Genomic DNA, 13,619 nt, shown 5'->3' with positions numbered 1-13,619 from the left:
GTTACTTGTAAAAATGCCATCCCCTTCTCTGAATTCCTGTTTCCACCACATCTGCTCTCAGGATGAGGCTTTTCATTCCAGAACGAAGGAGATGTCCTCCTTCTTCAAAGAAAGGGGCTTCCCTTCCTCCACCATCAACGCTGCCCTCGACCACATCTCTTCCATTTCCCACAAGTCTGCTCTCACCCCATCCTCCTGCCACCCTACCAGGGATAGGGTTCCTCTTATCCTCACCTACCACCCCAGCAGCCTTCTCATCCAGCACATAATTCTCCGCAACTCCTGCCATCTCCAATGGGATCCATCACCAAACACATCTTCATCTCCCCCCGCCCCCACTTTGTTTTCTGCATAGATTGCTCCCTATGTGACTCTCTTGTCCATTCATCCCTTCCCACGGATCTTCCTCCTAGCACTTATCCTTGCAAGCAGAACAAATGCTACACCTGCCCCTACATCTCCTCCCTTACCACTATTCAAGGCCTCAAACAGACCTTCCAGGTGAGACAATACTTCATCTGCGAGTCTGTTGAGGGTCATATACAATGTCCATTGCTGCCAGTGTGGCCTCCTGGACATCTGTGAGACCTGACGTAGATTGGGAGATTGCCTCACCGAGCACCTACGCTCTGTCCTCCAACAAAAGTGGGATTTCCCAGTAGCCACTCATTTTAATTCCATTTCTCATTCCAATATGTCAATCAATGACCTCCTCTACTGTTGTGATGAGGGCACACACAATGTGGAGGAGCAACATCTTATATTCTGTCTGGGTAGCCTCCAGGCCGATGGTATGAACAAAGATTTCTCAAACTTCCGGTAATGATCTCCCCACCGAACCCCCGCCCCCCACCACCTCCCCTTCACCTTCCCCATCCCCTTATCTCCTTGCCTGCCCATCACCTCCCTCTGGGTGCTCTCCCCCCACCCCCCTTTTACTTTTTTCTATGGCCTTCTGTCCTCTCCGAGATTCCCCCTGCTCCAGCCCTGTATCTCTTTCATCCATCAACTTCCCAGCTCTTTACTTCACCTCTCCCCCTTCTGGTTTCACCTATCACCTTGTGTTTCTCTCTCCCCTCCCCCCACCATCTAACTCTACTCATCTTTTTTTTCTCCAGTCCTGCTGAAGGATCTCAGCCTGAAATGTCAACTGTACTCTTTTCCAGAGATGTTGCCTGTCCTCCAACATTTTGTGTGTGTTATCTGCAGTATACAGTATATTCTTCACCTGGTTTCTGTGGCTATGAAGTTTCGTGTGTATTCAGTTCACCAAAATTAACAATACCATGAGCAGGATAACATTAATTCTGTACTAATTAATGGACTTCCATGTCATTAACATTTGCTTATAATAACTGAAGACATTGTCATTTTGTACTTGACTTATTTATCATCAAACTTGTAACAAAGAAATGAGATATCTCAGTTTCATAAAGCATTTTAAAAAAAACTAAAATGTCATCTTTTTCTGTATTATTTTGTTACTATTTGCAGGACAAATGGTTTTGCTTGTATACGATTTTAATCTTCAGTGGGTAATGCTCTGTATCTATGCGCATCAGCACTTACTGTTACTGAAGAGGAAACCGCTGGCAGTTAATGCACAATTAAACCTCAGGGATCAGAATCTGTTAGCCAAGTTGCTCTGTTCCTTGTGTATGAGCTCACATGAAGTTACTATTAGCCCAGAGATACCCACAAAACTCAATCGGGGGGGGGGGAGTTTGCCCACTCAATAGGAGACTATGAACATCCTGATATCTTAATTACTGGCAAACATTTCCTTTTAGTTATTGCTAGAGCTGCTCCAAAACAAAATATTGGCCTATCTTTCACTTTCCCGTTCTGTTCTTTTTGTTCCCTTAATTCTGTCGTTTACCTTTTATTAACATGATGTGGTACAGAACCACCTATTATAATTATTTTTCCAACGTCAACATGCAGTTACAGGCTCAGCTGCCAGAATGTCAGGCATGTTTCTTCAGAAGGTAGTCAGCTTGATTGTTGTGATCAGTAAACGTCTCCCACATTTCAACTCCTTTAGTCAATCCTCTCTGACCTGCTTTAAAATTTTACTTATTCCACAATAACTTCTCACGTTTGGCTTTTGTACTAACTTTAGTTTGGGGAAAATTAGAGATAAGTTATTGTAATGGATGAGTACACAAAAAAAGAATCCCATCGTATCCTTTGACACATAAACTTGACTTCATGCAGCTATGCTTGAAAGCCTCGTTGACACTGATAAGCCAAAGTTTAAATATTCCTCACAGCTTTTTATTCCAATATCTTATTTCTGTTTTATATTGTAAACTTCCAGGAAGTCTATTCCCTTCAGCAATGTGATTGGCACCACACATTTACACTTGTTGCTAACATGAGGAGTACCTTGTGTGACACACAGTACCACCCCGGTTACGGTGTATTGTTCTAAATTAAATGAATACCTCCATCAGGGAGGTGGGTGGAGATGCATCTCTACCAAAGAGGTGTAAGGCGCTGCTTCTCTCGCTACCTGCAGGTCACCCTTGGGCAAGGTGTAGCATCTGCCTAGCACCTCCCCTCAACTCCCCCGGATCAGGCCAGCTAGCTGATCACAGCTTAGGAACCAGAAAATACCCACACAGTCAATGGCACAGAAAGCAGGTTGGAAAAATCAAAATCAGCATTCATGATTAAAAAAGCAAAATAAAATAGAAATGCTGCAAATATGCTGGTCAGGCAGCACAAGTAAAAAGAAGGAAAAAGAGTTTACTCTGAAGATAATCTGAAAATTGTAAACATAATTCAATATTTGGTAAACCATAAGACCATAAGACAAAGGAGCAGAAGTAGGCCATTCGGCCCATTGAGTCTGCTCCGCCATTTTATCATGAGCTGATTCATTTTATCCTATTTAGTCCCACTGCCCCGCCTTCTCACCATAACCTTTGATGCCCTGGCTACTCAGATACCTATCAATCGCTGCCTTAAATACACCCAATGACTTGGCCTCCACTGCTGCCCGTGGCAACAAATTCCATAGATTCACCACCCTCTGACTAAAAAAATTTTTTCGCATTTCTGTTCTGAAAGGGCGCCCTTCAATCCTGAAGTCGTGTCCTCTCGTACTAGACTCCCCCATCATAGGAAACAACTTTGCCACATCCACTCTGTCCATGCCTTTTAACATTCGAAATGTTTCTATGAGGTCTCCCCTCATTCTTCTAAACTCCAAGGAATACAGTCCAAGAGCGGACAAACGTTCCTCATATGTCAACCCTCTCATTCCCGGAATCATTCTAGTGAATCTTATCTGTACCCTCTCCAACGTCAGCACATCCTTTCTTAAATAAGGAGACCAAAACTGCCCACAGCACTCCAAGTGAGGTCTCACCAGCGCCTTATAGAGCCTCAACATCACATCCCTGCTCCTATACTCTATTCCTCTAGAAATGAATGCCAACATTGCATTCGCCTTCTTCGCTACCGACTCAACCTGGAGGTTTACTTTACGGGAATCCTGTACGAGGACTCCCAAGTCCTGTTGCATCTCAGAACTTCAAATTCTTTCCCCATTTAAATAATAGTCTGCCTGTTTATTTTTTCTGCCAAAGTGCATAACCATACACTTTCCAACATTGTACTTCATTTGCCACTTCTCTGCCCATTCTTCCAATCTATCCAAGTCTCTCTGCAGACTCTCCGTTTCCTCAGCACTACCGGCCCCTCCACCTATCTTCGTATCGTCAGCAAACTTAGCCACAAAGCCATCTATTCCATAATCCAAATCGTTGATGTACAATGTAAAAAGAAGCGGCCCCAACACTGATCCCTGTGGAACACCACTGGTAACCGGCAGCCAACCAGAATAGGATCCCTTTATTCCCACTCTCTGTTTCTTGCCAATCAGCCAACGTTCTATCCACATATGTAACTTTCCTGTAATTCCATGGGCTCTTATCTTGTTAAGCAGCCTCATGTGTGGCACCTTGTCAAAGGCCTTCTGAAAATCCAAATATACAACATCCACTGCATCTCCCTTGTCTAGCCTACTGGTAATTTCCTCAAAAAATTGTAATAGGTTTGTCAGGCAGGATTTTCCTTTAAGGAATCCATGCTGAGTTCTGCCTATCTTGTCATATGCCTCCAGGTACTCTGTAACCTCATCCTTGACAATCGACTCCAACAACTTCCCAACCACCGACGTCAAGCTAACAGGTCTATAATTTCCTTTTTGCTTCCTTGCCCCCTTCTTAAATAGCAGAGTGACATTTGCAATCTTCCAGTCTTCCGGAACCATGCCAGAATCTATCGACTTTTAAAAGATCATCGCTAATGCCTCCGCAATCTCCACAGCTACTTCCTTCAGAACACGAGGGTGCATTCCATCTGGTCCAGGAGATTTATCGACCTTTAGCCTATTCAGCTTCCTGAGTACTTTCTCTGTCGTAATTGTGACTGCGCACACTTCTCTTCCCTGCCACCCTTGAGTGTCCTGTATCCTGCTGTCTTCCTCAGTGAAGGCTGATGCAAAATACTTGTTCAGTTCCTCTGCCATCTCCTCATCTCCCATTACAATTTCTCCAGTATCATTTTCTATCGGTCCTATATCTACTCTCACCTGTCTTTTACTCTTTATATACTTGAAAAAGCTTTCAGTATCCTCTTTGATATTATTTGCTAGTTTCCTTTCATAGTTAATCTTTTCTCTCTTAATGACCTTCTTGGTTTCCTTTTGTAAGGTTTTAAAGACTTCCCAATCCTCTGTCTTCCCACTAATTTTTGCTTCCTTGTATGCCCTCTCCTTTGCTTTAATTTTGGCTTTGACTTCTCTTGTCAACCACGGTTGCATCCTTTTTCCACTCGAAAATTTCTTCTTTTTTGGAATATACCTGTCTTGCACATTCCTCATTTCTCGCATAAACTCCAGCCACTGCTGCTCTGCCGTCTTTCCCGCCAGTGTCTCTTTCCAGTCAACTTTGGCCAGTTCCTCTCTCATGCCACTGTAGTTTCCTTTACTCCACTGAAACACCGACACATCAGATTTCGGCTTCTCTTTTTCTAATTTCACAGTGAACTCAATCATGTTATGATCACTGCCTCCTAAGGGTTCCTTCACCTCAATCTCTCCAATCACCTCCGGTTCATTACACTATACCCAATCCAGTACAGCCGATCCCCTAGTGGGCTCAACAACAAGCTGTTCTAAAAAGCCATCTCACAGACATTCTACAAATTCTACAAAACCTGTGGCATCAGTCTGCATAAAAACAAGAGGACTTTCATTGAATCCCAGCCTGGAATATCTCTAGTAAAACACTGTGATATTGATGAAAACATCATGTTGGAATCATGTAAAACAGAAGACATGAGGCAAAATGAGCATTCCCCTACAGGTGGCAAAAATAATGTGTGGAAAAATATAATTTATTAGATTTCTAAGTTAGACAAGCTATTCATTTCCTCAGAGCAAATAGTAACTCATTCCCCACTTTGAAATGCACAACAGGATACAGCTGTTTGGAAATGACATAGGGGACAATAATACTCCCTAAAGATGAGCAAAATATTACATTCAAATGTAATGATGACACAAGATCAAATAACATACTGTGATCTTTGAAACCAGACATACCCTGGATGCACCACTTATAACTACTTATAAGTAGAAGTGATACTTTCCAAATTATTCTTTTATTAAAATATTCAGGAAAGTTATGAATGGATTTGAAATCTTCAAATATTCTTCCAAGTTTCACAAGATATTATCATGTTACAAGAGGGAACTGCAAACAAGAGACTGGGATTATGCTTGTTAAATATAGTTCAAAAGACATTATGGTTAGAATAAAGGAAATGAGTTAAGAAATTTAATATATGAAACTTTGACTTTAAATGAAATTAAGTCTCTAAAAATTTGGGCAGTACTAGAGAATTATGCAGATCACTTACTTTCAGTTGCAACTCTCAAGAGTTAATAAACCACAATAGATTTAACTTATCGACTATGTGCTTTTCTAAGTATCCTAAAATGGTTCACAGCCATCCAAGAATTTGACCTCTAATCATAGTAGATATTGTACAATTAGTATTAGCCCAATGTAAAGAAAATAGATTGGAGAATTTAAATTACATTATGAAGCCACAAAACACTGAAATTATTTATGCTTTTCCCTCATTTTCTCACTTTACTTAATGCATTTATTTATCTAAAGGGTAAAAACAAGATAGTTTCAAACTTCCATATTATTCTGACATTAGCAGCATTTCACAGTTCAACCAACAGGGACACTCCATGAAAAGAAGAGAGAGGGAGCGCAGAAGAACTTGGATCAAGTATTGTTTTTAAGCACAGTAGTCTTTTTTTCTTTTTTTTAGTGTGTTGCACCAGACAGTCAGCCATTCTTATCTGGCGCGTGATGGCAGGATTGGTCTCCTTTCGGATTAATCGGGTCACAATAGGAACGTTGCTGACTCGGTCCTTTTTTTTTACGAGGTCGAGTGGCTAGCTCGACACTCAACACGGCACGGATGGAAAGCATGCTCGGGGGGTGGCCTGACTTGGATTCGAACTCGGGAGCCTTCGCTCCGGAGTCCGGCGATGATGCCATTGCCCCACAAGGTAACTACAATCAATACCACTGGACGTCAGTACTGCAGCCATGCCAAGTGTATCTGCGCAAATCTCAATCTGTACTTACTCAAAATCATCAAAATCCATATCAGCACCATCAATGGGCTGGGCCGGACTGCTTGCTGGACTTTCCAAACTGGCACGCATTCGGTTCGGCTGGTATCGCATCGAGCGTTGACGAATACTGTCTCTACGTGACAGGTACTGGATGATCCGATGGGCATAATAGGCAGGGGATAATCTGAAATAGTACAGGTATAGTGGTTTCAATTTAACTCAATTCACTAACATTTGTGGATAATGATTCATCAGTCCACTAGACTATAAGACATGAAATGTAGAAGACATGTCAGATACTTTCCATCAAGAACATGGAACCATCATCACAAGCAACGCCCTGTGATCAGAATAGTAAAAATATGCATCCATAATTAACAGGTATTACTATATTTAACATAAGCATATAAAGTAATATGGGAACTCATTCATATCAGAATCAGGTTTATCAACGACATATGTTGTAAAATTCATTAGCTTCAAATGTAGACGCCCAAGTGTAAGGTATTTGTAACCTAGGGATGGGCTGTACAATACAATTTTATTTTTACCACCAAACCAGATGGTTGGAACACTTTGATCAGCCCTTCACTGGGAAAAGTATCTTCTGTGTTGTTAATTTAGATTCCACTAGTATAAGAGACTAAAGCAAAGTTCATTCACAGAGGGTCACAGAATTGTCTAATGTAAAAGAATGAAGCAGCACAGGAGTAAGACACAATCACCAGCAACCAACCCCATCATCTCAAAGCTACTCGTGCCCGTCAGAAAAGCCACCGATTTATCGTCTAATTCACAAATTTTCATGTATTAATTCAATTACGATTTTAAACTTACTACAAATTTTCTCCCAGCACACTTATCTGACGAAAACTTGCTGTGGAAACCTATATATAGAGTCATTTTCTCACTGCACTCTCCATTCAAGTCCACTTAACTTATGAATGTTTCTGTCAAATCTTTAATGTTGATGAAGGATCTTTGCCCCAAAATGTTACTTCGATTTCCCTTTCAGTAGACGCAGCCTTGTCAACCAAGTGCTCCTAGCATTATTTTTTATTTCAGATTTACAGCATCTGCAGTATTTTTCTGATATTCATCTTCACTGCATGAAGGAATACAGTTTTTGATTTCTGAACCTCTGCAAAACTGGAATATTTCACACCATTTATATACACCCTCATATAATGACAAAGTAAAGGAGTTATGAAATTGTGATTATCACTTCAGGGAATCTGTATTTTCTTCTAACTTCTGTGTTGTTTAGCCAAAAAAATACCAGTGCCAGACAAATGAAAACAATCCGTTGGGTTTTTGTAATTTTACATGCTATCATCAATGAGACTTCAAAGTAATAATGTTTGCAGGCTGATACCACCATCTTTTATAGTTAACAGATATAGAGAGATCTTGAGAAATTAAACCATCTAATAAAGAGGTCAATTATATGCATTATATGTAGAGGAAAGCCACAGCAGTCAGGTCTCTGGCACACAGTCTGGCCCTATGGCTCAGAAGGGAAGTTGGGGGTGGGGGAGTGGGGAAGAAGAAACGAGCTGTAGTGATAGGGAATTTGTTGATCAGGGGAACAGAAAGGAGGTTCTGTGGATGAGAACAAGATTCCCAGATGGTTTGTTGCCTCCCGAGTGCCAGGGTCAGGAACGTCTCAGATCAAGTCCACAGCATTCTTAAGTGGGAGGGTGAGCAGTAGGGTGACAAGGGTAGAAGGGGTGACAAGATCCGACAATGTGAGTTCCGTTAGGTGCTAAGTTTTTGATTAAGATATGATTGCTACCTGTGCCGCGCGAGGCCAGATATGGGAAGATCATATAGTTTAACATGTGGCTAAGAAGATGGTGTAGGAAGAATGGCTTCAGATTTGGGCACTCTTCCAGGGAAGTGGAAACCTGTACAAAATGGATGATTTGTACCCGAACTGGGGGAGGACTAATATCCTAGCAGGAAGGTTTGCTAGTGCTTCCACACAGGGAGTGGGGCTTAAACTAGAGCTGTAGGGGGATGGGAACCAGAGTGCCAGAACAGATAGTGAAGTGGCTGTGGAGAAAGATGTTGTTAAGCCTACATACAAAGTCATTCATCAAAAGTTTGAGCATTGTGAGACTATTGTTCTGAGCTGTGTATATTTCAATACAAGGAGTATTGCAGGAAAGACAAATGACCTTAGAGCATGGATCAGCATGTGGAATTATGACAATGTAGCCATTAACGAGACTGGGTTGCAGGAGGGATAGAAATAGAGGCTCAGTGTTCCGAGATTCCATTGTTTTAGATGTGATAGATCAGGGGGGGATTAAAGAGGGAGGGTTGGCATTACTAATCAAGGAAAATGTCACAGTGGTACTCAGGACAGACTGGAGAGCTCGTCTAGTGAGGCTTTATGGGTAGAATTGAGCAATAAGAAAGGTATAATCATGTTAATGGCATTATATTATAGATCACCCAATAGTGAGTGGGATTTAGAGGAGAAAATTTGTAGAGAGCAGACTGTTGCAAGAAACACAAGGCTGTGATAGTAATACATGCAAAATACTGGAGGAACTCAGCATTTGCTGGAGGAACAAATGAGGTATTTGAGGAGAGTAAGAAACGTGAGAGAGCACTTAAGAAGGAAATCCGGAGGGCTGGAAGACATGGGGTTGCTCTAGCAGACAAGATGGAGAAAAATCCTAAGGGCTTCCAGAGATACCATAATGATATCAAGGGATAAAATCCATCCTCTGGAAGATCAGATTTGTAATTATGCATGGAGCCAAAAGAGATGGGGGGAGGTCTTGAATGGGTTTTTTTTTTGCATCCGCATATACTCGGGGATGGACACAGAGTCTATAGATGTGAGGCAATGCAGTAGTGAGGTCATGAACCCTAAACAGATTACTGTCTGTTTGCTGTCATGAGGCAAATTAGGTTGGTCAAGAAGGTTCAGTTGTTTAGCATTCAAGATGAGGTAATAAATTGGATTAGATATTGGCTTTGCAGAAGAAGCCAGAGAGTGGTTATAGATAGCTGCCTTTCTGACTGGAGGCCTGTCATTAGTGGTGCGCTGCAGCGATCACTGCTGGGTCCATTGTTGCTTGTAATCTATATCAGTAATCTGGATGATAATGTGGTAAACTGGATCAGCAAATTTACAGATGACACCAAAATCAGGGATGCAGTGAACAGTGAAGAGCACCATCAAAGTTTGCAGCTGGAAAAATGGCAGATGGAGTTTAATGCAGACAAGTGTGAGATGTCGCACTTTGGAAGGACCAGCCAGGGTAGGTGTACATGGTGAGTGATAGGGCACTGCGGAGTGCAGTAGAATGGAAGGATCCGAGAATACAGATACCTATTCCTTGAACATTGCAACATGAGTAAATAGGGTCATAAACAAAGCTTTTGGCATATTGGCCTTCATAATAAGTGTATTGAATACAAGAGTTGGGATGTTATGATGAAATTGCATAAGACATTGGTGAGCCTAATTTGGAGTATGGTGTCCAGTTCTGGTCACCTACCTACAGGATAGATGGACTGGCAATAAGATTGAAAGAGTGCAGAGAAAATTTACAAGGATGTTGAAGAAACTTGAGAACCTGAGTTATCGGGAAAGGTGGAATATGCTAGGACTTTATTTCCCTGGAACGTAGAAGATAGATGGGAGTTCTGATAGAGATATACAAAATTATGGCAGGTATAGACAGGTTAAATACAAGCAGGTTTTTTTCCCTACTGAGTTGGGTAAGACTACAACTACAGACCTTGGGTTAAGGGTGAAAGGTGAAATATTTAAGGCGAACGTGAGGGGGAACTTCACTCAGAGGGTGGTGAGAGTGTGGAACAAGCTGTCAGCACAAGTGGCAGGTTTGATTTCTAACATTTACCAGAAATTTGGATACATATCTGAATGGGAGGGGTATGGAGAGTAATGGTCTGGATGCAGGTTGATGGCACTAGGTAAATTAATGGTTTGGCATGGACTAGGTTGGCTGAAGGGCCTATTTCTGTGCTGTAGCTTTCTATGTTCAAAATTCAGGTACTTATTATCAAAGAATGTATAAATTATCAAATCTCAGGGTTGTATAACATATACATTCTTTGATAATAAATGTACTTGAATCTTGAAAATAAGAGTCATAGAACACTACAGCACAGAAATAGGCCCTTAGGCCAATCTGGTCCATGCTGAACGATTAATGTATGGGTTTGCTGCTCTACTTGGTGGCATGCTTTAAATGCAAGCTGGACAACCAATCACCAAAGACTTTGCAGCAAATCTTTGGTCAAATGTCATAATTGGGTTTCACTTGATATAAAATTTATGTCTAGTAATAATATTCATAGTTTCTGAGGGAGCTGGAAGGAGGTCATGGGAACCTCACCTTCAATTTCTTCTCCATCTTGACTAGGCTGCAGGCTTCTAATTACTGAAAAAGAATCCAGTAAGCATAGGGCGAACTCATCAAGGATGATGAATTTACATTCCAAGTTCTGCGTTTTGTAACTGCAATACATTTTTCTTGATGGTCATGACTATCATTTTGCATAAGTCACTGAATTTCTGCCTTGTACTTTGAGAACCAACACTTTTTCACAACTTCAATTATTTTATTTATCCTTGGGCACTCATTGAAGTGCAATGTCTTAGTCTAGTCAGTTAAATATTTAAAAGAAATATCAAAAACAATTTCAACTTCAATATTCCTTTGGAACTCTCATCAAATATTTTTGAACATGTGCCCTCCTTTACAGCGTTGAAGTTAGTTAATAAGCTAAGCATGAAGGCAGCTAACAAATCTGTCTGAATTTTTTAACAATTTCTAATTAAAATTATTATATATATTTGCTAATATGGGATTGCATCTTTTGTATCCATTCGCCTTTCATATATCTGGAGCAAATGAAAATCATTAACCTAAACAGCGCACATTTGCAAACTAATCATTGACACAAGATAATTACTAGCATTTTTTGATAATGATAACGAGCCCCGTTGTCTCAATTCTACTCTTCCTCAAAGCTACACGAATCCATTTTGTCGATTTTGAGCAACTGGAAATACATTTTGAATCCTATCTATGGCCAGCAAAGGGAAATATACAAGAAAATTCTCTGTCAGAATATTTCTTGTTCAGGAAACACCTGCTCTTTGTTCTTCACTGATCTCTTCAAGAACAGAAATAATCAGAAATCATCTATATAAATATTTAAACTTGCATCTTAATTCTAGCAAGGGGGCAGGTAAAAAGGCAACAAAAACTAACTCCAAAAGAAAACTGCACACTGCAAGGAGGAACAAGTGGTTTAATATACCAATTAGATTTATGCCCAGTGATCTAAAATGAATCAAGGACTGTTGAACTGTTTCTTCATCCAAAGAACAATAACTACTTTCAAATGTAAATTTTAAACAAATATTCTTGTATTGCCATTGGTTGACAGAATTTGCTGCTCAACTTCAAGTGAGAGAACAGGAGAGTTCTGTTTAAAATATTAATGACAAATTATGCATTATGTAATAAGAGTTGAACAACTATATTCACATGTAAAACATGTTTACTTCAAGAACAAGGTACATTTCTATTTTCCATATTTCATCTGCCAAGAGCCCAATGACTTACAGTGCCATATGAACTCATTTCATTCTTCAAAACCCTTCTTCACTCATTGTGCAAATCTGCTAGAAACCACAGTTAATTCATATTTTTGTAAAATAGTAAACAGAGCCAAAAAGAGGCATTACACAGAAACAGGTGTACAGAAGCAAGACAGATTGGCTGGTTGAGTGGTGTTGCAAAAATAAACACACACTCATTGTCGACAAGGCCAGGAAATTGATTGTAGACTACAGGAAGGGAAAGTCAGGAGAAGATGCACCAGCAAACAACAGGAATTCTGCAGATGCTGGAAATTCAAGCAACACACATCAAAGTTGCTGGTGAACGCAGCAGGCCAGGCAGCATCTCTAGGAAGAGGTACAGTCGACGTTTCAGGCCGCGACCCTTCGTCAGGACTAACTGAAGGAAGAGTTAGCAAGAGATTTGAAAGTGGGAGGGGGAGGGGGAGATCCAAAATGATAGGAGAAGACAGGAGGGGGAGGGATGGAGCCAAGAGCTGGATTTGCCAATCACCTGTCCAGTTCTTGTTTGGAAGAGCTGAACAGGTGATTGTATGGAAGTTGGTCCAGAGGTTGTATGGAAGACCGGCAGCTGCCCATGCTGCAAGTCTCCCCTCTCCACGCCACCAATGTTATCCAAGGGAAGGACAGTAGGGGCCAATACAGCTTGGCACCGGTGTCGTCGCAGGGCAATGCGTGGTTAAGTGCCTTGCTCAGGACACAACACGCTGCCTCAGCTGAGTCTCGAACTAGCGACCTTCAGATCACTAGACTGACGCCTTAACCACTTGGCCACACACCAACACCCTGGGATATTACATGATGCCAAATTAAATAGGTAATTTCTATGCAACACTCACTTTCAAATAAAATGGATATATTGATTTAAAAAAACTATTAGAAACAAAGAATTGTCTCATTAACTTCTTAAGAAACTGAAATTAGACCAAAATTGAAACTTTGTTGCCAAATAAGTTACAATGGACATTTTAATTTGAGATTTTTTAAAATCATCAGCAGTATGTAGCTTAAAATCCAAGGTCTTGGACACCAGCATAAAACAGTATTCCTGCTTTAACTGCACCATGCTAATTTTAATTACAAAAACATACTGCACAATTGATTTGCAATCTTACCAAAATCATTTCTATTTGTTAAATTTAATCAACTGTGCACCAGATAAAAGTATTTCTTCAATAAAGTACATAAGCTTCTTTTTAATTCACCAGCAAATATCTAAAGAGAATAGATTAATAGGGGTAAGAAGGTCATCTCTCTGAATTTTGTACACTTTCATAATGTATTATTTCATCAGTAAAGCATCTTCAA

General features: G+C 40.6%; 1 protein-coding gene across 2 annotated transcripts in view; it reads right to left on the bottom strand.

Moving 5' to 3' along the window:
* Nucleotides 1–13,619, bottom strand: part of LOC134353797 (activating molecule in BECN1-regulated autophagy protein 1-like) — a 423,477-nt gene that overhangs the window by 279,778 nt on the left and 130,080 nt on the right. For both annotated transcript variants that reach the window (XM_063062189.1, XM_063062188.1), the window contains exon 9: nt 6,684–6,857. In XM_063062189.1, coding sequence (XP_062918259.1) covers nt 6,684–6,857 — 174 coding nt within the window. The remainder of the gene's footprint in view (nt 1–6,683; nt 6,858–13,619) is intronic.

Source organism: Mobula hypostoma, chromosome 11 (assembly GCF_963921235.1).
Source record: "Mobula hypostoma chromosome 11, sMobHyp1.1, whole genome shotgun sequence".
NCBI lineage: Eukaryota > Metazoa > Chordata > Chondrichthyes > Myliobatiformes > Myliobatidae > Mobula > Mobula hypostoma.
This window is presented reverse-complemented; position numbering and strand designations above follow the sequence as displayed.